At 35.7% G+C, this 26,231-nt stretch overlaps 1 protein-coding gene across 2 annotated transcripts; it reads right to left on the bottom strand.

The window, feature by feature from the left end:
- Positions 1-22,185: 22,185 nt before the first annotated feature.
- LOC149552021 (3-oxo-Delta(4,5)-steroid 5-beta-reductase-like) lies at positions 22,186-25,915 on the bottom strand. Of its 2 annotated transcripts, XM_089787503.1 has the most exons (3): positions 25,647-25,759; positions 25,362-25,441; positions 22,186-23,604 (listed from the first exon to the last, which is right to left on the bottom strand). In XM_089787503.1, the coding sequence occupies exons 2-3, from the start codon at positions 25,404-25,406 to the stop codon at positions 22,456-22,458; spliced, it is 1,194 nt and encodes a 397-aa protein (XP_089643629.1). In that variant the 5' UTR covers positions 25,407-25,441; positions 25,647-25,759; the 3' UTR covers positions 22,186-22,455. The 2 variants fall into 2 exon arrangements, with proteins under 2 accessions (XP_089643629.1, XP_089643628.1); XM_089787502.1 differs by lacking the exon at positions 25,362-25,441 and having other exon boundaries at positions 25,647-25,915.
- Positions 25,916-26,231: the final 316 nt, after the last annotated feature.

Raw genomic sequence — 26,231 nt, 5'->3', positions numbered from 1 at the left:
AAAACTCCTAAGGGTTTACAAAATAATGTTGACACAGCAAACACCTAGGATAATTAAATAAAATTGGGCCCCTTTATTAATTGTATCAATTGATTAAATAAGTCCTTGTGATATTATTTAATTTTAGGATCATTTAATAAATAACCTAATGAAGATATTTTATTGAAAATTTGAGACATTACAAATCCTCATCACGCAAAGATTGTTTTCCCTCAAGCAATCCATCATCAAACGGTTTGACCATTGCAACTCTAGAACCCCAAACCAAGCACAAATAGTTGTATTTACTGAAGTATTCATGTCACATCTTGATCATGTACACATACTTGGATGTAGGTGAGAAAAGTAAATATCCATCAAGCTTTTTTTGTGCCACTCTGAAATAGACATGGCCAAGTCCAGAGTCCTTAGGATCCTATTGATACATTCTAATGATCATATCCAAAGCCTTCATACCTTCATGCTCATAACTTGGGTACAACTTGTAGTTTCCATGAGGATGTCCCTCACACAAAGAGGTAGAAATTATGTATGCCTCAAGCTCAGCCAAGGGGTAAACTCCACGTTCAACCAATTCTAAAGATTGCTCCTACAAACAATCCTTAATCAAGTCTGCATCACCAGGAAGATGAACAACTACCAGTAGAGCCTTCTTATCTAGAGAGTCATTGGTAGAACTCATATTTCCATTAGGTTCATCATCAAGTTTTGGTTCAATGCTATTTGCACAAGTGTCTTCTTCCAGAATCTTTTCCTTCATCTTGGACTCGAGTACGAAATGGATTATGTCCTTGTAGTAGATGATGTCATCAATTACCTTGTATTAGTCATCCTGAATATCGTCATATTTCAATTTGCATGTAAAAGTGTTCTTAGAGTATTTGACCAACAGATGTGCCTTCCAATCGGCTAGAAACTAAGAGAGACCATATGGCATTGTTGGGTGCCATAGTGTGATCCAAGTCTAGACTCTCAATTCCCCCAACAAGCTGGTAGAATCACCAGCTCTAATACCACTATAATGTTCCTGTCATTGACCCTACATTGTATGGGGTCCATGAGGGAGTAGTGCACAGGGTCAAAGAGGGGACCATATGAATATGTGGGCATGGTGGTAGGGAAAGAGGGAGTATGGGAAGGGGAAAAGTTTGTACCAAGTGATTGACAGTACAGATAGAAGAGGGGAGGTGAGATGCATACGAGAAGTTTGAAGGGAGTGTGGTTGTTAGTGTAAATAATTAATTATTATTACACTTTACTTAAGTTTACTTAGGATAAATGCATTATTTTATTATTTATCATATAGACACCTAGGAGTATGCGTAGTCATATGAGTTGTCTTGGTGACAACACAGGAGTTTGCATATACATCTGAGTTGTCATGTAGACAACATAGTTGTTCACACTCTAATTAAGTGTAATGTCCCCAATTTAGCAATTGACCAAGTGTGTGTGTGTTAGCCCTGTTCTACATGGTCCCGAGGGCTAACGAAGGGTTTAATGGGATCCTGGAGTGTTTTGGCCTAGTCATTTCCAGTTTGGGCCAAAACGAAGTTGATTTACTCAGTTTCAGGCATACTTACTATTTTTAGTAAGTTGGTAGGACAGTGCAGGTCAATTTTGGTGATTGGATTCGATACTCCTCAGTGAGAGCTTTCCGATGACATATCACTCGCATTATTCAGAGTCTGATTGCTAATACATTTTAATGCCTGAAGTTTTATTAAAGTAACGTCTAATTTAATTGTAAAATATTTAAGTGTTACTTTAATATTTATTTTATGGTGATGTGTACCCAAGGGAGACATAAGGGGTATTTTAATATATGTTTTATATATTACACATCTTTTATCCCACATTGCTCATATGAGTTGAGCGGACCCTTGGAAATAGAATAAAAGGAAGCATTTGTGGCTTCATTAGGCAGGTTGAATATGAGAAGAAATTGGCGTGTGAGTTGCAGCTTTGTTCTTGGCATTTGAGGACGTCTATCCTCTCTTGTAACATTCTAGACGTCACTCCCTTGGGGTTTGCCCTTGGAATTCTTTCTTATTGGCTTCATTATCAGGCAGTTTAGTTGCATTTTCGGCTACAGGCAGATTTGATATTTTGCTCATATCTTCTTCACTACTTGTCCGACGCTTATGTCGCTTGGAGGGAATGGTATTATGAAGGTAGTGGACTGATTGGAGGACAAAGTATTGTAGCAGCAAGTTCGTAAGCATGGGCTAGAGTATTATGACAATATTGCTGAAGTAATTAGTGAGTTGATAAATCTGCCATGTACTTGGTTTTATGAATTCTAAAAATAACATTTTATTAGCAGCAGTTCATTTCCACTTTGCATATTATTGTAGTTTCTTTCTTGTTTATGTTGTATGATACCAATTCCATGCACGAAACACAACAAACAAATAAACGTTTGATTTTCGGAGTTATAAGGGGTTTTAAGAAGTTGAATGCAAATTGTTTGACATAATTCCTTTCAGCAATTTGGTTTAGTTTTTTGGGACATCCACGGGTGTCCATTACAGTGGTATCAGAGCTATAAGTCTTGCCATCCTGTGGAGGTCTTATAGGGAATTTGGATTAGCCAGAGAGAGAAAAATGTTTGACAAAATGAATGCCGGTCCAGATCAGGGAAATGAAAGATTCTTACAATTATTAGACACCTTAGCACAGGGACAGCGATCAGTAGAGCAAAGAGCACAGGAACAGAGTCAGAGATTTGAGCTTATGATGCAGGTGATGGCTCGTCAAATGGGGTTGAATGCTAATGTGGGTGGATGAAATAATCAGAATGGTAATAATCAGGATGGGGCACATAATGAAGGCGAACAAGTTGGGAACAATTTTGATCATGCACCCCAGCAAACTAGGATAGTGAGTTCGAGGCCCATGGTTCCAATATTTCCTCCTAGAGCTCCAGAGCAGCTCGTACCAGAGCCCCAGATCACTGATATACAGGACCAGCTGAGGAGAGATTGGGAAGCCGAAGGTCCAAATTTTATTGCTACAATTACCTTTAGGGAATATATAGATGTGCAGATGAAGCATATGCCACGTGGACATGACAAGAACCAGAGCTATGAGCTACGAAATAAAGTAGGGAAACTTCAGTTACCATATTATGATGGCTCGGGGAAGTCTACAGCAAGAGCTTGGGTTCAAAAGCTTGACACATATTTTCAAATGAACCCTATGCCTGAGGAAGAAGCTATTAAGTATGCAGCAATTCACCTGGATGGGTTAGCACACAAGTGGTGGCATCATGGTATGGTCACTATGGGTCATGCACACATTACCTCCTATATGGAGTTTAAGGAGAGGCTGATTGAACGTTTTGATAGGCCTAAGGATCGTACCTTCCCTATGACGGGCATAAATTTGTATGAGGAGTTTAACAGACATGTTGATTCAATACAGGGAGACATTAGCACATCTTTAGGTAATGGTTTATTTGCATCATCTTTACAGGTAGAAGGGGTTACAGACATTGTGCAAGTTGAGCCAGAAGGTGATATCACAGGCACACCGGATTGTTCGATTGACATAGATAGTGATTCCAGTACAGTTGGGCTAGATGAAGTTACAATATTTGAGGATACTATCATGTTTGAGGATAGTACAGTTGATCAAAAAGTGAGCATTCAGGACTTTGCAGAAAATGAGTATCAAGCACAGTTGGATGCTTCTTCACATGAGATAGAGGAGAGACAGAAAGGAGTCACAACAGGTTCTTGTGACGACTTACAACAGATCAAGGAAGATGCAGTGAAGAAGGAGGAGAAGGAGGTTGACTGGCTTTTTCATGAGCTGGAGGATACTCGAAATTCCTTGGTGTGTACTCGGTTGGCTCTCCAAGATTCTGAGAGACACGTGGACGAGCTTTGTCTTGAGGTGATTTCAGTTCGGGAGTTAGCGCGTATAGCAGGGACTCAGTTTTCTTTTACAGTGGAGTCACACGATGATGATATGAGTATGTCTAGCATTCACACTCCAAATTCAAAGATTGTAGACAGGTGCGTGAAGTCAGTTGGTATTGTTCATATTACTCAGGTGAGAAGTTTACTTGAATTGCCAGCTGGTTTCCGTTCATGGATTAGATGTTGGGATCCTTATCTTAGTACTTGGGATCGTTTTGACCAGAGATATCTATCATTCCTTGGTAGTAGTATCTATTGCACCATCATGGACTTGATTAGTAGTTTGCTAGGTGTAGTTCTCATCCATGTCAGCAACTTGTTTGATGCTGGATTTAGTTTTTATACACCTATGTTGGGCATTGTTCATATATCTAGTCGACCATTCTTGTTGGAATGGGTTGATGATCTCTCAGATATGATAGAGTCTACAGAAGAGTCCCAGGATCTGAGTATTATAGATGATAGCTATTCCGAGGTTACTCCTTTGGACAGTGTACCAGGGATAGAGTATAGAAGTTCGACCAGTCGGCACAATCATCTGTCTAGTCAGCTGAGAGTTGGCAAGCGAGACATTTCTATCACTTGTGAGCATTTCGATGCTGCTCATCAGTTGTTAGCAATTTATGGATGGGGTTCTCCTATTAGTGATGAGAAGGGAGGCAATTATCCTTCCTTGACAGAGATCCACTCTTTATGGGAGGCTATCCGAATTCTGAGACAAAATTATATGCAGTTGGTAGCCGACAGAGATTATCTTATGGAGTGGGGGAGTACAACATATGATGCATTATTGGCCAAGGAAGATGAGGTGAGTGAGCTTACTCAGCAGCTCGAGGTGACTTCTAAGATTCTTGAGAGTACACGGTTGGCTTTCGAGGAGTCACAATTTCATTTGGCTAAGGTGACCATGGAGTTAGAGCGACTTCAATCTTTACCAGATTCTGTACAATCACAGACCGTGGTGTCTGGTGATCCGTGGATTTCCATGGTCGAGGTTGATAGAGGTAGTGGAGATGAGGATATATCTGTCCACGACACTACTATTGGCATATTTGGTCCATTTCCACTGGAGGCAGGTTCAACTAAGTTGGGCGTTGCAGCTGAGCATTGTGATATGTTTGACTTGGAGGGAACAGAGACTAGTGATGTTGTTGTTGATTCTGCACTCTTCGCTATATCATCCTCTGACTTAGCTGATGATCAGTCACAGTTGGTTATATCACGTCTGCAGGATGAGTCTTTGACTGAGATTGGTTCTTTTTATTGGCATTATACTAAAGGATATGTTCATCAGTTTGCTTTTGATCCATGTGTTGAAGAGTTGATGGCAGACAGGTTTGGACTGGGCTCTCATTTTTGCTATCTACCGTGTAATGACTATTCACCATCAGTAGTGGATGGGTGTTATGGTTATGAGACAGTGGCTGATAATCTGCAGAGTTGTGTTAACTGCAGCAGATGTACAGTGTGTGGATTCTCTGTATTTGGTGCAGTTTCATGTGGGAGTGGTCACTATTGTAGCAGAGTTGGAGTGTGCATTCCGCATAACACGGTGGGTTGTGTGGATGGTGTTTATTATGTTGACAGTTTGGGTGATCTACTCTACTTGGGGTCTAATATTTTGAGATTTTGTGCCTTGTGGGTTCCTGACTGTGGCAGTAGTGGATTTGGAGTTTAGTTGCACCGTGATTCATGATTCATTTATGGATTCCTCTTGGTTAATTTTCACAGGTTGTTGCAGGAGCCTATGTTGACTGACAGCAATATAGTTCATGACTACATTTGGGATCCAGGTGGATTGATTGGGTTGTTGTTCGGCCATTGCTTGGGGACAAGCAATTTTGGGAAGGGCGAACTGTAATGTCCCCATTTTAGCAATTGACCAAGTGTGTGTGTGTGTTAGCCTTGTTCTACATGGTCCCGAGGGCTAACGAAGGGTTTAATGGGATCCTGGAGTGTTTTGGCCTAGTCATTTCCAGTTTGGGCCAAAACAAAGTTGATTTACTCAGTTTCAGGCATACTTACTATTTTTAGTAAGTTGGCAGGACACAGTGCAGGTCAATTTTGGTGATTGGATTCGATACTCCTCAGTGAGAGCTTTCTGATGACCTATCACTCGCATTATTCAGAGTCTGATTGCTAATACATTTTAATGCCTGAAGTTTTATTAAAGTAACATCTAATTTAATTGTAAATTATTAAAGTGTTACTTTAATATTTATTTTATGGTGATGTGTACCCAAGGGAGACATAAGGGGTATTTTAATATATGTTTTATATATTACACATCTTGTATCCCACATTGCCCATATGAGTTGAGCGGACCCTTGGAAATAGAATAAAAGGAAGCATTTGTGGCTTCATTAGGCAGGTTGAATATGAGAAGAAATTGGCGTGTGAGTTGCAGCTTTGTTCTTGGCATTTGAGGACGTCTATCCTCTCTTGTAACATTCTAGATGTCATTCCCTTGCGGTTTGGCCTTTGGAATTCTTTCTTATTGGCTTCATTATCAGGCAGTTTAGTTGCATTTCCGGCTACAGGCAGATTTGATATTTTGCTCATATCTTCTTCACTACTTGTCCGACGCTTATGCCGCTTGGAGGGAATGGTATTATGAAGGTAGTGGACTAATTGGAGGACAAAGTATTGTAGCAGCAAGTTCATAAGCATGGGCTGGAGTATTATGACAATATTGCTGAAGTAATTAGTGAGTTGATAAATCTGCCATGTACTTGGTTTTATGAATTCTGAAAATAACATTTTATTAGCAGCAGTTCATTTCCACTTTGCATATTATTGTAGTTTCTTTCTTGTTTATGTTGTATGATACCAATTCCATGCACGAAACACAACAAACAAATAAACATTTTATTTTCGGAGTTATAAGGGTTTTTAAGAAGTTGAATGCAAACTGTTTGACATAATTCCTTTCAGCAATTTGGTTTAGTTTTTTGGGACATCCAGGGGTGTCCATTACATTAAGCACATGATGTCTACAACATCTCTTTACGAGATACACCTATGTAAGATTATCCTCTCATCATCGTACAAACTCCTGTGCTCAATGGAGGATAATCCACTCGTGGTGGACATGTGATTAGTTGTGAGGCTTATCACTTTGCTAACGCCTAGTCATTCTAGATGTCTTTATATACAAGCACTTCTAGTGTGTATGTACATATGATATTCTTATTATTGTTATTCTGATCATCCATTATTGGTCCATATTGTGCTAGTGTTTGAGCTTCTTGATCTTGGTGTTATTTTTCCCTAGGGAAAATTCTTACATGGTATCAGAGCTGAGGGAGCTTCTCTTCACATAGCTATTGGAGACCATTTTTGCTTCACCTCTCGGAGGACCACAATTCAAATCTAAAGTATCTGTAGTTATTGGGAACATCTAGAGCCAAAGCAAACCTCACCATTGCATCCAAAGGATCGATTCGGTGAATCTTGACTATAAATTTGCCTACCCTAGGCCATAGTCAAATCTGAGGCAAATCTTTTTGTAAACCGTAACCCAAAGGCCTGATTTGCAAAATTGGTATGATCTATTTAGATCTATGCAATTAGTTTTTTAGATTTGAATATTTTTGCATCTCTACATTTTATTTTTTCAGATTTGCATTTTATTTCTGAAATTCTACAAAAAAATTGGCCTTTTAGGCCAAGAGGAGACATTTTTTTTGCAGGACAAGATTGGAGCTTGCTGGTGCAAATCGGATATTGGCATCATATTCAGAAGGTCAAAAAACCCCAAATTGACTTTTGTTTCATCAAAATTGGACATTTGAGGTAAAATCTAGAGTAACTGATTTTTGGAGGTGCAACAATGACAATTCAGGAAAAATAATTGCAGGTGTGATTTTCAAACAATGATTTCTCCCTCACACAAACTCCTTTTTCTGAGCAATTTTTTTGTTTTGGGGTAGAATTTCGTGATCTACACATTGGTGCAAGATGTTTGAGATCTCTGTTCATTAATTTTTCTACAAATCACAAATCCTAATTTTTGCAACTTCAAAGGCTTAGTTCGGGCTCATCAGGACACATTTTTAGGTTCCATTTTTTTGAAAGTGTATAATTTTTCATCTATTTTCTAGATATGCAATCAAATTATAGGCTTGTGTGGACAAAAATACCACTTTTAGAAATAGGTCCTTTTTTTTATTGTATTACTTTGATTAAACTTCAATTTTTTTGTATATCTAAGCTACATTGCTAAGTACCAAATTTGAACTCCAAGAGGAGGTTGTTAACAGCAAAATCAGAAGTCCACTTTTGTCCATTTTGACAAGTGGCCTATTATAAACACACTACATATTAAGTGCCTAAATCATTCATTTGGGGAGGGTGGGGGGGGGTGTCTTTTGTTCTTATGTCTCCTTGATATTGTACTCTTTCTTTTGCATTATGGGTTCTTTCTCTAAGTTAACACCACATGATTATGCTACTTGGAAAGAAAATATAAATGAACCATTAGTTGAAAAAGGTTTACTGCGTTATGTAACTAGTGCAGCAAAGAAACTTGATAATGATGTTGATGAGTCTCGTAAAGAAGATTGGGCATCAAAACAAGAAATGGTCGTAGGAACCTTGTTAAAGAATATCTCAGATCTTGTCAAATATCACATTAGGAATCTTAACAATCCAATAGAAGTATGGGATAAACTTGAAGCATTGTATGGGATAGTAGATGAGGATATGGCCTACACCATTGAGGACAATATTCTCAAATTGGATCCTAGGAATTTAGACACCATCAAAGATTATCTTACCTAAGTAGACATGTATAGGGCACAACTTAAGGATTATGGTGAACCCATCAAGGAGGGAAAGTTGATCAAACATGTGATGACTCATCTTCCTCCTGAATATGCAGCTTTTGTTTCCAATTATAATACAAAAAAGTTAACAATGGGTAGTGCCTTCACTAAGCCTTCATTTGAGTCATTTTTAGGAATGTTGGTCTTAGAACATGAAAAGTTAGTGAGTATGGGAATTCTCCAGTCTTCCAAGACCAAAGCCTTGGTAGTTAATCAAGGGAATCAAGGTGGTAAAAATTTCAACAAGAAGCAAAAGCAATGGAAGGCTAAGCCACAAGATGACACACAAAAATCTTCCTCTATACAACAAGGCAAGTCTTTTTCCAAAAATAATAAGAAGGGGAAGAACATCAACAAAAGGGAGAAGAAAACTTGTGCCTATTGTAAGAAGAATGGTCATGATGAATATGAGTTTAAGGATAAGTAAATTGATGAATTGCTAAACTTAATGAGGAAACATAAAATTGATGTGCCAAATGCCTATAAGGATAAGGGACCTTCAACCACTTCAAAAGGTAAGGTACAAGCTTTGGTAGCAAGTACAAATAATTATGAGGAATGAGTTCTTGATTCAGGAGCTACACATCATATGGGTGCCTGAAGGGAGCATTTTTCCTCTTTGAAACCATCACATGTACCCTACATCTATGTGGGAAATGACACTCAAGTGGAAGTTAAAGGAAAAGGGAATGTTGAGTTGGATAATGGAATTTTCAAGGATGTTCTTCATGTTCCTAACCTTAGCACCAATCTTCTTTCAATCTACCAAATCACTCACTATGGATGTGGCAACAAAGTGGAGTTCCTTCTTGATTCAGTTGTGGTGAAAAATATAAAAGATGATTCTATGGTGGCAATTGGAAAGGCTAATCATGAGACAAGATTTTATTCTTTCTCTCATTTTGTGCCTAAGTCCACTTCCCTTGCCTTGTTGACCCACTCAGATTCACAAAGTAAACTATGGCATGAGAGGTTTGGAAATCTCAATTATCACTAACCTTCAACAACTTAGCAACAAGGATATGGTCATTGGTCTACCTCAAGTATTCAAAGGGTGTATGTTTAGATTGTGAACTAGGCAAGCATCCCTAAGAGAAGTTTGACAAGAGGAAGTCTTGGAGAGCTACTATTGTTCTTGAATTGGTTCATAGTGATGTAGCTAGCCCATTTCTAGTACATCATTTGGAAAGGCTCACTCTGTTCTCACCTTCATTGATGACTTTTCACACTACACTTGGGTCCTCTTTCTTGCTCATAAGAGTGAAGTGTTTGATAAATTTATCACAGGTTCACAGCTCAAGTAGAGAAGCAATCAGGGAAAGCCATCAAGATTCTACGAATAGATAATGGAAGGGAATATGTGAACTCAAGGCTTATAGACTTTTGTACTCATGAGGGTATCAATCTTCAACATTCAATTGCATACACTCCACAACAAAATGGTTTTACTGAATGGAAGAATATAACCCTTAAGGAGATGACCACTTATATGCTACAACATAAGTCTCTAGATCAAATTTTTTGGGCAGAAGCCATGTGTTGTGCCAATTAAATCCAAAACAAAAGTCCCTATAAGGACTTAGATGGAATTACACCTTTTGAGGCTTGGTGTGGAAGAAAACCAAGTGTAAAACACAAGATTTTGGTTGATCAGCATGGGCAAGGATACCTCCACAAAAATGAAAGGCATTGGAACCTCAAAGAAAACCTTGTATATTTGTTGGATATCTTGACCACATTAAGGCATACAAACTCATGGATCCAAAGACATTTGAAATCTTCTTTGAGGGAAGTGTTCATTTTAAAGAAACTTGTCCAAGTTTGGCTCCTTCAACTCCTCCTTCCTCTGTCATGTAAAATGATGAAAGTGATGATAGTGACTTGGAAGATGATATTTCTTCAACTTTGACTCGTAGGACACCACCTTCACAGGGTCCACAAATAGTTGAGGATATTCCTTCTTCTTCTACTACTAGACCTCATTGGGCACAACAAAAATTTGATTCAACAGTTTCATTGGTGGGGAATCCTTCAGATACCAGGAGGACAAGGTCACAACACAAATAATTTCCACATGCTTATATTGCCATTGCTTCTAATCCTTAGTCATTTAAGGAAGCATCAGGGGTTCCTAAATGGGACAAGGCCATGGAGGAAGAATACAACTCTTTAATGAAAAACAACACTTGGGACTTAGTTCCTCTTCCTAAGGGAAGAAAGTTGGTTCGGTGTAAGTGGATCTATCATACCAAGTTTGCAGTGGATGGAAGTTTGGATAAGCATAAGGCTAGACTTGTTGCCAAAGGCTTCTCACAGGTTCTTGGTATTGACTATACTCCATTTGCACCTGTAGCTAAGATGAACTCCATTTGTTTGACACTAGCTATTGTTGCAACTCATGGTTGGGTTGTTCATCAAATGGATGTCAGAGTGCATTCTTGAATGGTGATCTTCTTGAAGAGATTTATATGGAGCAGCCACAAGGTTTCATTCAAGATACTACTTTGGTTTGCAGGTTGAAAAAGTTTATCTATGGCCTCAAGCAAGCTCCTCGGGCTTGGTATGCCAAGATGGATTCCTTTCTTCTCTCAACAAGATTCACCAAGTGTCATTCAGATTCAAATGTCTACATTCTTCAAAGGGATGACTCACACTTGATACTCTTGCTTTATGTAGATGACTTGATCATTATAAGAAGTACTTCATCCATCATTGCCAGTGTCAAGACTTCTTTGTAGGATGCATTTGCTATGACAAATTTGGGTTTACTTCATTATTTCCTTGGTATTGAGATCACACAGTCTTTAGTTGGGATCATACTTTCTCGACCCAAGTATGCTCTCAATTTACTTTCTCGCTTTTATATGAGCGACTGTAAACCTGCACCTATTCCCTTTCTTTCAAGTGTTAAGTTAGAGGCCAAGTGTTCCACTCCACTTGTAGATGCTACATTGTACAGACAATTGGTTGGGAGTCTCATCTACTTGACACATACATGCCTTGACATAGCTTTTGTAGTTGGCATGGTTTCTTGCTTCATGCAAGAGCCACATGAGCTTCATTGAAAGATTGCCAAACGCATCTTGCAGTACATACAGGGTAACCATACACATGGGATACACTATGCTGTAGATACTAGACTTCAGTTGGTTAGTTATACAGACTCAGACTATGCAGGGGATCTTGATTCTCATAAGTCTACTTTAGGTTACATGTTTCATCTTGGTTGTAGCCCATTTGTTGGCAGAGTAAGAAGCAAAACACTATTACTCTTTCTTCAACTGAGATTGAGTATCGAGGAGCTGTCACTGCGGCTACAGAAGTTGTTTGGTTATAGCATATTCTGAAGGAGTTTGGATTTCACATACCTAAACCCGCAGTCATTCATTGTGACAATCAGAGTGCTATTGAGATCTCAAAAAAACAAGTTCAACATCAACAAACCAAACATATTGAGGTTCATATGCACTACATCAGAGAGCTTATACATGAGCAGGTCATTGCATTGCAGTATTATCCTACAACAGAGCAGGTTGCAAATATCTTCACCAAACCCTTCACTGAGTACAAGTATATCCATTTACGAGATCTCTTGGGGGTGCGAGATATTTTAGAAAGGGGAGTTCCTTGACTTCTCTCTTCTTTTTTATGGGAGGGATTTTTTCCTTTTATAAGGTCTTCTCTCTCATCTTTTTTATTGTACTTATCTCTCTTTTTGGGGGAGGATTTTTCCCATGTGGTTTTACCTCTTTCTCTATTTTCAGAGAGATTGCATAGCATTGTATGTAGAGCATTTCATTTGTACATGGGTACCTAACATGGCCTAGTAGTTGGGACCCATCATGCATTTTCATCATAAGTTTTGTGAGCTTAAGTGCATTCCCCTAAGTTGCACTCAAGGGGGGTGTTAGTGTAAATAATTAATTATTATTACACTTTACTTAAGTTTACTTAGGTTAAATGCATTATTTTATTATTTATCATATAGACACCTAGGAGTATGCATAGTCATATAAGTTGTCTTGGTGACAACAAAAGAGTTTGCATATACATTTGAGTTGCCATGTAGACAACACAATTGTTCACACTCTAATTAAGCACATGGTGTCTACAACATCTCTTTACGAGATACACCTATGTAAGATTATCCTCTCATCATCACACAAACTCATATGCTCAATGGAGGATAATCCACTCTTGGTGGACATGTGCTTAGTTGTGAGGCTTATCACTTTGCTAACTCTTAGTCATTCTAGATGCCTTTATATACAGGAACTTCTAACGTGTATGTACATATGATATCCTTATTATTGTTATTCTGATCATCAATTATTGGTCCATATTGTGCCAGTGTTTAAGCTTCTTGATCTTGGTGTTATTTTTCCCTAAGGCAAATTCTTACAGTGGTGATGGTCAGTACGAAGGGAGAAGTTGTGCTGAGGGGAAAGTAGTGTGAAGTTGTACGAGTGGAAGGTTGGATAGTCTAGGAGAAATGTTGATGTAAAATTCAAGAATGTGAAAACTAAAATAGATGATTGAATTCCAAAAGTTTACTAAATACAAAGACTTACAAATTATCACGGTAGCACAATATTATATCCCTAAACAACAATGACACCTTGATTTTCCAAATCCAAGCAAGGTAGTACAAAGGTCAGAATAAGGTGAGGGTTGAATCCCACCAAAACAATGAGAGCCAAGTAGGGAAGATATCTCACCCTAGTAATGGAAAACACCAGAGAACTCCAACTAAAATACATTGAACGAAGAAAATAACCCAAATCACATACTAACAACTACCTACATGTCACACTTAAATACCCCTTCACAGATAAATCCTAAGGGTTTACAAGAGAATCCCTACACAACAAACACTTAGGATAATTAAAAAAATTGGGCCTCTTTATTAATTAAATCAATTAATTAAATAAGTCCTTGTGATATTATTATTTAATTTTAGGACCATTTAATTAATTAACCTGATTAAGATATTTTATTAAAATTTTGGGACATTACAAAATAGTCATAATAACTCAATATGTCATAATAAACATAAATAACAAGTGAGATCCTATAAGTCATGTACAAGCTAGTAGAATGAATACATTTGATCTTGATTGTTGATTTATCTTCTTTATAAATGTAAGACTTATTCAAAAATTAGGGTTTGGATTAGTGTCATGTTGTGGTTAAAGCTCAAATTAGGATTGAAGTTTCATTAAGATTAAATTTAGCATTATGATTAAGAATTGGTCCAAATTAGAGTTATGAAAAATCATGCTACCAAACTTGGATGTTGCAATTAAATTCTAATATTGCATTGTTCATGATAACCATCCATTTCCATGTGTTAATAGGTGATGACCCCTTCCAAGCTTAATTTTATCAATTATATTAAGTGTTATTTAATGTAGTTTGATATGGTAAAACATCTACTAGAAAATAAATTAAAGAATCTTCAATGAGACATGCATACTAGTCAAGCCTGAAAACTACAAGAATATCAAAGGATCTTATTTAAATCAACAAAGTTAAACTATGACCAACATAAAAAAAACACTCATTTGGATTCATCATACTTAGGCAAGTTTTACTAAACTTGTAGTACTCAATAAATAGGATGTCCCTCGTATTCTAATTAATCTTCAAAAATACAATATTACTTTCTCTTAAAGTCCCTTTATAGGCTTGACTAAAATGAATATTGACAATTTTTGAAGACAACCTCAAAAATATTGTTACAAGAGACATCTATTATGATTATAATGGTATTATTATTTTCTTCCACTTTACAAAGAAATTTGGAAATCAACTTCAAACCATGTTGGTGTTATTGCTCAAGGCATACAAATGTCTCGAGATGGATTCTAACATTTGTATCTATCAAAATCTATTTAAGCTTCCTTGCTTTGAGTTTTAAGCAAGCTCATCGATCACCACCAAACTTGACGGCCATGCATCTACCAAAATGTCTTTGCTCCCAAGCCCCCCGCATTCACCACCAAATGATCTTTGTTCACCCACTCCAACCAAAAAAAAACCTTCTACATATTTTTTTTTGGTATTCTATTAGGCCATACAGAAACAATAAAACAAGTCATTTTTTATTTTCATAATGTTAAATATATAAATTGTGCTTTGCTTATACTTTTTTCATCTAAACTAATTTAGCACTATACTCAATATTTATTTTTAGTTATTTTAAGGATACATTAATGCAGTATTAAGAAGATAATATATTAGACCTTATAAAAATGAATGTTGAAATAAAATAAAGTAAAATTTAGTAAAAATTTTGATGTAGATATATTAAGATATAGGTTTGCATATGATTCATGAATCTATCAAAAAATTAGTAATTATCAAATGATTGTTTGGAGTTTAAATATCATAGTTTAATTTATTATAGTGGTCCATTTTTTAATTGTAAAAATGAATCTAATATGCAACAACAAATCTAGTCTAAGTTTTTTACTCTAACTTTTGATATATGAATATGTTCTATACTGAATGTTTATATTTTTTCCTTCTAGATCATGAATTCTAATTATTTACTTTAGCTAAATAGTGTCGTTTAGGAATATATTTGGAGAGTTTGTTATGCTAATGTTGATTCTTCTTTGGTCAATCCTCAAGAATCTAAGGAAATACATGATGACTAATGGAATTTTATAGTTTATAATATAAAAATCATTTCCTTTCCATAAATTCATTCTCTTGTTGCCCAACCTTTTGAGTGTCATGTGTGACTTTCCATAACCAAGGGAAAATACCACAATGACAGGTCTTGTAGTTGTAAGGATAGGTGCAAATCTTGGGATAGTTGTTACTTCTTTTTTCGCAATTTGAAAGTGTGAACCATATCTTAAATACATGAAGGGATAATTTTATGTAAGAGCGTCCTTGGGTCATTGAAAATCTTGCATCACTCATATTTGTCTTCTTTCAATTTATTTGTTTATTGTTTATTTAGATAGTTTCCCTATTTTTTTGGCTTGCAATGGAACCAGTGCGTTATTTTTCCTTTGTGATTCTGATGACATGGTCTAGGCATTATGAAGGTCTTATAGCTATCTTTGCATATTATTTAAATGTTTCTAGATGAAGTTATCTTAAGATTGGTCCAACCCTATATTGACTTTCCTATTCTAACAGTCAACGTGGCAAGTTGTAACTTGTGATGAAGATTCACAACATGAAAAGACAACTGGCACATTATTCTATGTTTTAACACATTTAATCAACCATCTTGTATGTTCTCAAAACACAATGCATTCATGTGGGGTTGTTCAGATTATGATTTGGGTCTTGACCTATCTATTTGTAATACGTTTCCTTTGTCTTTGAAATTAATGATTAGATAAGCCAACCTATGGTTGTTGATCTTGTATATAAGTAGGGTAGTGTTTCTACTTTAGGAAGGGAGAAGTGTGGAAAGTATGCTCCATGGTTAGGAAATAGAATAGATTCAGAGAAGCAATTGAGATAACTCTAGTATGTTTGTAGTTCCGTAGTTTTGGGGAATGATCAGTTATAAACCTATAGTAATTGTATATTAACAATGTCTATATAATATATGCATTTGCAAGCCAACTTGATGATAATCTAGTGGTATTTCTTCCAAGTTTGTTCAATGATTATTAGTTTTATGTGGAATTCATGCTATTGCATATTCTTTTTGCAAGATTAGACATGTCTTTTAGGAATTCTTTGTCCTTGAATATGTCAAGTGGTTTCAAAGTTGGTTGTTGGTTGTACATTAGAGCATAAGAAGCACTTGGAGTCTGATGCCTTAAATTGCATATCTTGTAATTGTGGAGTGACAAAAGCTAAATTTATGATCTATATCAACTGAAGACTAGTTCAAGATGGCAAGAACGATTGGTTATTGAAAGATTAAAATCACACTTGTGAACATGGTTGTGAGGTGGCAAAAGATCGAATCTATCTTGATGTCGTGGAAGTTGCACAAGGAGGATTGATTAGTTGCTAAGTTTTCTAGTTATTGAACAAACTTAGTTTCTTGAGAAAGATTATTGCTGTTGGTAGAGTGTCAGATCAAATCAAAGCAATCAATACTTGTGACCAAATTATTGAACCAGAGAAATTGGTATCTCAGTAAGCATGATGACTATAAGAATGAATCATAGAAGGCTACAGAAAATAATGGAGAATTTTATAAATGAGATAAGAACTGAGATCCAAAATGCTTTTACTAGGGATAGGAGAAACCCTAAGACTAAAGATGAATTTCAAGAAGCTTTTGAAGGTCTTGATACTGATGAAGTTGATATTCTTGTTGAAGAGGAAATATTGTTGAGAGCTATGACATAAATAGGTAAGATCCGTAGAATTGATGTTACATTATATTTTATAGGTCTTTACATATAGGAGAATTGATAGATTGGATTAATGAACTAGAGAATTACTTTGAGCTTGAAGATTTCAAAGATCAATAGAGAGTTAGGCTAGCACAAATTAAGTTAAAGGGTCATGTTGCCTTGCAGTGGAAAGAATTGTAGAAACATAAGGAAGATAATGGTGAACCTAAGATCACTAGATGGAGGGTTATAACTTCTAGACATAAGGCTAAGTGAATATAAAAGGATTATGAACTAGAATTGTTTAAGAGGTTACATAATTTGAAGTAGAAATATTTGACTTTAACACATGTGTTTTTGACGAAATTATTCACCATTTCTAATATGGACTTCTCCATTCCCTTAGTCACTTGGTTCAATGATGAAACAATTTGTCAAGAGATACTCTTATTCCATTCCCACCAAATGGCTCATATAATAGTTGTCAAGATACACTTCCATATACATGCAAAAAAAGAGTTGTAAAAGAGCAGGGGCCAAGATTGAAACATATCCCATAAAGAATTTGGAAATAGGAAGGAGATACCTAGTTTGTTGACAACATACAACCAACATTCATGAGCAAAGGAACAAAAAAGAAACAAATGATCCACTAACTCAATAGTCCTCATCACAAGTAACACATTTAAAGGGAAGAGAAAATTTGAATTTTTGTGTCACTAGTAAGGATCCTCTCTATTTCTAAGAGTGAGCCATGCGAAGCATCCTTCTTTGGGTAAGATGACATTGTTCCAACATAAGTTATATGCTCATTTTTTGGTTAGTTGCAAGTTGGACTATTTAATAGCCAAGTGTCCCTCTTTCATTGTGTATTCACCACTTTTTGAAGAAGCCCAAAATAGCCTATCTGGTTTGTTGGAAATAAATATATTTATGTTTTTCATCACCATAGTGAAGTAAGCACGTTGTGCATTAATAATGGGAACATCTGAAGGATCCTTCCAAATGGCCCTATTAGAGAAAAGTTCAATTGCAACAATATAGTCAACTAGGAAAGTACCCCAAAAATCTTTATAAATGAAGGCAATGTCCCTCAATGTATCACAAGTTATGAGAGAAGGCATACCATTCCAAGAATCATCCTGATCTTCTAACCATTATTAACCTCCCAAGACACATAGTTTGTGATTACCTCTCATGAAGAAATCACGAAATCCCAAACAACTGAACCTTTTGGAGTATTAGAAGTGGAAATACTCTGTATAGGATCAAAGCAATTCAAGTATTTTTCTTGCATTATTTGACACCATTTATTATTTTGGTTTACAATACATTTTCCATATCAACTTTCCACCAAAAGCTCTATTTCTTTTTGTCAAATCATGTAGCCCAACTACCCCAACCTCTTTAGATATTTCCATATCATTTAAGAAAACTAATGGTATCTTTTTATCCTCTGATAAATTGCATTCTCGTATAAAATCTCAAATCGATCTTTCAATTGCATGAATTGTCCTATTTGGAACTTTGAGGACTGACATGTAATAGATTGGGATGTCAAATAAAATAGATTTAACAAGTAGGATTCTCCCTGAAAGAGACAACCAATGAGCTTTACATGCAGAGATTCTACCCATGATTATTTGCTTAATGTTCTTCTAGTAGGTCATCTTATTAGATCCCACACAAAATAGAATACCAAGATAAGTGGACGGTAGTTCTTCTTGAAAGAATCTCATAATAGAAACTATCTTCTTTTATATGACAGCATTGGTATTGAAGATGAAGAACTTTGATTTCTGAGAATTAACCTTTGGCTTGATACCAATGTATCTAGGTCTAATCTACACTTACTTTCTTTAGCCTCTTTTATGTTTGATAGGCCAAACAAGAGAGTCTCAACTACAAATAAAGAGTGTGCGATAGAAATAGAAGTACCTTGAATGTGGACTCCAGACCAACGATCACAATTATGCTTGTAAGTGATGATCCTACTAAAGGCTTCAGCCATAATTAGAAATAAATATCGAGACAAAGGATCTCCTTAAGAACAAGTAGATTTCCACAATCCATGAGATTTGCAGCTTGTTGTTTTTAGATTCGATTATGTAAAAGTTTTAGCATCAACGTTTTGGATCAAACTATGTGATCTGTTATCAAGATGACCATGAAAGATCACTACTCATGCTCTATTTCATGTCCATCCTGATGATGGATCACAAAGTGAGATCTAAAATGTCGATACAAAAACTTTTACTCGATTGATTCTAGAAACAACGAGATGCAAAGTATCACCTTGCCTAATTCCTTGTGTAGATGGAAAAAAATATTAGAGAACCTTTTCTATTGATTGAAAAAAGGCATCAAAGATACATGCTTGAATCAATTTGCACCATTTATCTGTAAATCCAAATGTTTGAAGAACCTTAAGTAGAACAAACCAACTAAGTATATCATATGCCTTCATCATGTCTAACTTAGCTACAAATGCAATAGACTCGCTAGAATTGATGAAATGAAAGACTTCATGAGCTATGAGTGCACCATCCATTGTCTCTCGACCGAGGAAAAATCCACATTGTTCTTGAGATATGATTTTCCCAATGATAGGTTGTTGATGCAGGAGCATCTTGCATGGGAAAATTTTTGAAAAAAAAATAAAATTTGTGGACGAGAGAGAAAGTGACGAAAATTAGAGGAGAAATAATAAAAAAAATAAAAAGGGGAAAAAAAGAAAAAAGAAAGGAAAAAGGGGGATTTCTATTTTCGAGGTGCATAGGTGGCATAATAGAAAAAAATAAAAAAATAAATGGTTGTCATTCCATTTATCGAGGTGTGGGTAGAATTCTAGAAAGTTATGAATATTGTAGAAGGTTATGGAAGTTGTAGAAGGTTGTGGAGGAATTCTAGAAGGTTGTGGATAAGTCATGCATGGGGTGGTAAGTGCCTATTTAAGCAAGGCATATGAGTATTTCTAATCAAGCGCAAGGAGAAGCTCGAGGAGTAGAAGCTTGAGAAGTGGAAGCTCAAGGAGAAGCTTGAGAAAGTTGGAAAGTGTGAAAGAGAAGGAGGAAGTGAAGAGTGAGTTTTCCTGAGTCTGTGCACAGAGCGCGAATGTGAGGTAGTTTACTGTAGGATTATGGTGGAGTTGTGAGTGTAGACAGAGCGTCGAATGTGAGGCAGTTTACGCTTGGATCTTGGATAAGTTTGGAGAAGAGCTAGTGGCTGCGGTTTAGAAACAAGGAGATTGCTTGGTGGCTTGCGAGCACAAGTTGAGATCTTGGAGGTTTCTACCAGAGTGTGGATCTGGACTAGCTTGGGCTGGGATTGGATCTTGAGAGATCTTGCAGAAAGGTTATTGTAATTGCTAAGGATTTTCAAGTTTAATAAGATTTCTTAGGAAGCATTTTATCTCTCTTTGTCTTCATATTGTTGCATTCTTGGTTATGAGTTGGTAGGGTGGTGAGGCCCTTTGATAGTGGTATCAGAGCGTACCTACATCAGTTGTATTCCCAAATACATAGCCTTAGTAGAAAATTGTAAGTTGTATTACATAATGATATGAGTATGTAATTTATGGATGAGATGGGATCCTTGATTCTACTGAAGAAGTGCAAGCAGATCATTACAAGTGACATTGCAACACATTTGGAAGAACAAAGCTATGAAAATATATGTATATTTAAAATTTAAAAAAAAATATTTAGTTAATTAGGTCTAAAATGAATAAAAACTAGTGTGTAATTTTTAAATATAGGGCAACATAACCAAATCCAAAAGAGCTCATATTTTCACATGACCATGAAATATCCAAGTAATGTTTAAGCCCCCAAAATTAAAAAATTTGATTGTTATTAAAAATATCTTTGTACCTACTACACCCTTGGAAAAATGCATTACATTATGTTGCTTATTCATTGTTCAATAGACATTCCAATTTGATGGACATTAATAAAACTATTCTTATTAATTTAATCTAAACTCCAAACGAACTTGTTGGCATTTCTATTAATTCTAGCCCTTGACTACCATCCAATTGCAAATTGAATTTAAATGTTGTCAATTACTTTTTCATTCCACCCCTATAACTTTCCATTGACATTATGGATAGGCTTACAGATAGGCTTAGACTCCACTACTAATAATTAAAAATAAAATAAAATTCAATTCGATGTAGGGTTGGTTGGATATGGTTAATATTTATTTGTTGCATTGATGAGGGATAGGCTTAGACTCCACCGGTAATAATTAAACATAAAAATTCAATTCAATGTGGGATCGGTTGGATATGGTTAATATTTGTTTGTTGCATTGATGATGGCTTTGTGGGATTTTTTTCTAGTTGGTGAACTATATCAATTCCAACAAGATAGTTGACTCCAACACATAACATATCTAGATAATTAACAAAAATTGTCATTTGACAATATGTAGAAGTTAAATCACAATTTATTTTTTATTGACTTCCATCTATTCATGGTATGCTTTGAATATGTAAGTATACTTTGACTATGTAACACAATGAATAGACACCAATTTATTTTTTATTGGCTTCCATCTATTCATGGTATGCTTTGAATATGTAAGTATACTTTGACTATGTAACACAATGAATAGACACCAATTTTGGAAGTAATAAATAGTATGAACTCAAAATAAGACACATATAACTAGTTTGTATGAAATAAGACTAAATGATGTAGATTTACTTAAAAATTTCTCCCCATCTTTCTTTGTTCTATTCCTATGGATGTAAGAATTGCACCTTGTTGAGGTGCAATTACTACTTTATAATTATTTTTTAATTTTATATTCTTTTTAACACAAACAAAAAATTTAACGAGAGTTTTACAAATATTACTAATTTATATTTATTTTCTAATTATAGCATTTTTAAAAATCTATATTTATTATGTTTAATATATGTATTAGTAATTATACTAATAAAATATTTAATTTCAAAATAATTAGTAAAAAAAATTGATAATTAATATTTTTCTAAAAACATAAAATAAAAGACATTAAAATGAATAAAAAAATCATATCACAGGTAGAGGCCTGAATGCTAGTCATTAAAAAAAATACAGTTTAACACTTTCTTTTAAGAGAGTATGAATCCAACGCACTAAAATTCATCATCATTATATATATATATATATGTATATGTATATCGGGCTTTGTTGCAGTGAAGATAAATTCAAGTGGTCATAGCTGATGAGAGCTCTTATTTACTTTACATTTTAGATTAAAAAACAGAAAACTCTTATCTACTTTTCTACAGCTGGCTATAAGACATAGCTAGTAGCTCACTCCAGGCTACTCAATCTTCCCACTGACTGGTAAAATGTTTCTGATAACAGGTTTCATTCATGCTGATGTTAGTTATGGAATAATCTTAGATAACTTCATTTTGTCAATCCATGATAGCAATGAAGATTCTGTGTTACGAAACCCAAAGAAACCATACTCCTTACTTTTGTTCATGCTAATGACACCCTCAAATGGAATATTTAGTACAAGGTCTGCAAACCACCAAGTTCCAACTTCCTCAATTTTAGTGGGGCATAACTTATGCTCTTTCACAATTGCCTCCCACACAGGTCCTTTGTCTTTCATTGCTTCAGCCAGACTAAATCCTTCCCCTTCATATAGTAACATTTCCAGCTCAAATTTCTCTGCAATGTGTTTCCATAGTTTTTTCCATTTGAACACATCTCCATTAGAACAATTGAAGTCCTGGTTATTAGCATTGGGCTCCACAGCAGCCCATATTTCTTGTTCTGCAATCAATCCAGCATCAGATGCATCCATAAATTGTTCCCAGGTGATTTTATTGCCCGGGTATTTGAAAGGAAGCCCCTCATATTTGCAAATGGAAGCATAGACACAGAGAGTGCCAATGATGTTCATTAAGCTCCATGGAGAGAAGCCAAAAATGTTTGTAGGGCGGTGAATTGACCAAGTTAATCCCCTTTTCTTCTTGGCAGCCTCAAATAGTATATCTTCAAGTGTGTAGTAGAAATTAGGCCCAGGTAACCTAGGAAGCCCTTCATGAAAGGGTGGCTCATGTTGCTGAATATCTCCACTGGTCAAACTATCAAATGAACCCACATAGTGTTTTGCGCCAGTCTGCAGGCAGATATGTTCAAGATTTTCAGCATTAGGCAGTAGTGCATCTAAGACATTATTAAACATTCTTCCATTGGCTTCACAGTTCTGGTCCTCTGTCTCTCTACTAACCCAACAAACCCAAAAAAGATGAGTCACATCCTTCAAAGTAGAAATCCTTTCGAGAGTTTCTCCCCTGTTCAGCACATCACATTGAATGTATTCAACTGGATTATCTGGAGACCAGTCAGGCTTGGGCCTCCTTGCAACACCGTAAACTTTCCAGGGTCCACCAGGAGTGTCTGACAAAGGCAAGATTTCAGCCAAGCTGTTGCCCACAATTCCAGTGACTCCAATGATCAGGGCGACCTTTTGCTTGTCAGATTTTATTTCTGAGCTTTCAACGTTTTGCTGGATTCTCCCCTGCGTGTAGATAAAAGTCACATACAAAACTTTGCTAGATAATAAAAGACAAGAATAAGCTAGCCCAAATATTGCAACACTCGTTGTTTCCTATTTGAGTGATGATGGAGTATTCACTTCTATTGATAAGAAATGGACAATTGAGTTTTAGTACAGGAGGAAATATCAGCTTCTTATCTCATCTCCATATAACCAACATTTCCCTAAACTTTACTGCAAGCTGGACATGCAAATAGATTAATGTCCAAATTTTGATACAAGACCTTTTATATAATATAATCTGTTGGTGGCAAATAATGGATGCAGCACACAGCTGTGAGGAAGCAAAAATGAGCATAATGGGCTTCTATTGTTCATCTGGGATAATTCATCTTGGGGCCTCATTCATCCTCCATAATCCCAGTTCTTTAAGTTCAGCAGGGATCGTTCGAACAGAATTAAGGCATTCAAGAGCATTACGGACATAGCATGTGAAGTCATAATAACAAATTCAGAATGGATTCTAACTAAGGAATTTGATGTTTGGAACTTGAATGTTGTCTTATAGATTTCATCTCAATGGTTAGGAAGACACAATTGGCAGAGATAACAATTTTTTAATATGATATTTCCCAAAAAAAAAAAATTGGTTGTAATTTTGAGATTTTTTTTCCAATTTCGAATCTATGTTTATCTTTGTATCATTCAGGCATATGGAAAATTTGCTTTCGATGTGACTACGATTATTAACACACTTGAACAGTTGAATAGGATTCATCTATATATTTATTAAAAAAATTCACTGTCCTGAATTTTTAATACATGAAATTTACCAGATAAAATATGGCACAATGGATTTGGCTTTCTGTTAATTCCACATTAAGTATTCTTAATTCTACTTTTAAACAGATTTTCCAGGCTTCTCTTCTCTATATTATGGATGAATGGTTCTAAGTTTCTATTGTTTGCTTCAGATTATGGATGGAATGAGCAAAGAGTGACAAAAATCAAACATCAATTTTGGTGTTAAATTTTTCATGGATCGCTTAGGAGTCAGGAGTCAAATCTAGAACTTCATCACTAAATCAAAGATAAAAGGGTCGGAAAAGGAATGAGTCGGAAAAGGAATGAATGGCTCAATAGCAGAACACCTTAACAGCACCTAGGGCTGTTTTCTGTTAGGAGGTCTGTCAATCACTTTCCCTCTTTAGCACTATCTTTGATTCAGAGATGACTCATTTTTCAAGAGCTAGAATAAATCCTTTTGTTTTCACAACCATTTATACGAAGCTAAAAGATTGCAAACCTTTCAAATCACACAGATCTATTTCCCCTCCCACAAATGGTTCCAACTGAATGATTTATGGAAATTGGTATTTTACAAATCGACCCTGCACTTTATGCTTTTAAAATTGATTATCTTCAAGAGTGATTTTTCGTGTTAAATATTTGAAGTACCTGGAGCCTATTACAGCTAAAGTTTAATCTTTCCTAGAAATTAAAACCCTAATTAACATTTATTACAGCTAGAGTTTTATCTTTCCTAGAAATTAAAACCCTAATTTAACATTTATTTTTCTCTTCGAGACTACTGATAAAATTAACATTTATTTCCTACGAAGGACTTCGATTAACGAGTTTGTTCGATTGCAGAGCAACGTAACCAGTAGGGTTGTTAATTACTTCGTTGTCTTCGATTATCTCACAGTTAAAACCTTCAGTCTTTCTAACATAACGCAAGATTATGAATGAAACATACGGACAATTAAAATACTTACAGCTCCAGAACCAAGAGCGCCTGTCCACCATGAGTACCAACTCATTGTGAGGGATCCAAAAAAAAAAACCGAATGCTAACCTGTCGTAACACAAAAACCAAAACACAGGATGGAGATGCATAGCAGGCATAAAATCTATATTTTAATTCGGTATTCCATCCAACAAAAGAAAAAGGGGATTGCAAGCAGCAGGAGTAGGAAGAAATTTGCAAAACAATGAATAAAGACGACCGAAAAATACAAATCGACTCGATGTAATTCTTCGAGGATATCCTGGATTCTTACCTCAACTAAAAAGCATAAAGCTTGAACAATCAAGAATGTCAAGCTGGTAAACAATGGGATGATTGATTTGTAGTCGGCTTGATGTCTTCTTCTTTGAGGGGAATTCAAACATTGGTGTATTGAAGAAGTAAGATTCAATATCATAACTTCTAACTTCTACTCCAATGGCATACAAGTTGGTCAATGTTGATAAAAATCCTAGAAGGTTAGAAATTGAGGAAGAAAATGCGATTTAGAACTCTGCAAAAGAAAGATATGTGCAAGACTTTTAGAAGGGTAGGAACTGTCGGATGGGAAATTGTTATGTTGTGAAGTTATGCGAAAAAAAAAGGAATTGTACGATGGGAAATTATCACGTTGAATACAATATAAGGGATGGAGGATTTTTTTAAAGAAGATTTCATTTTTTTTTTAAAGAATGATTTAAATTTTTTTATATAAATAAGTTCATATTATAAATTTTGGGGGTGTGAAAAATGAATGGATCTTCTTTGATTAAAATTTCTAGAGATTGAAGGCAATAGGCAATCATATAGAGAATGCCTTAAATGTCCATGCACGCAGATAATACAATCTCTAATAATT

The sequence above is a fragment of the Cupressus sempervirens genome, chromosome 6, assembly GCF_028749045.1.
Source record: "Cupressus sempervirens isolate cs-2001-9-10 chromosome 6, ASM2874904v1, whole genome shotgun sequence".
Taxonomy (NCBI): domain Eukaryota; kingdom Viridiplantae; phylum Streptophyta; class Pinopsida; order Cupressales; family Cupressaceae; genus Cupressus; species Cupressus sempervirens.
The sequence above is the reverse complement of the archived record's forward strand: the minus strand, read 5'-3'. Positions and strand labels throughout refer to the sequence as shown.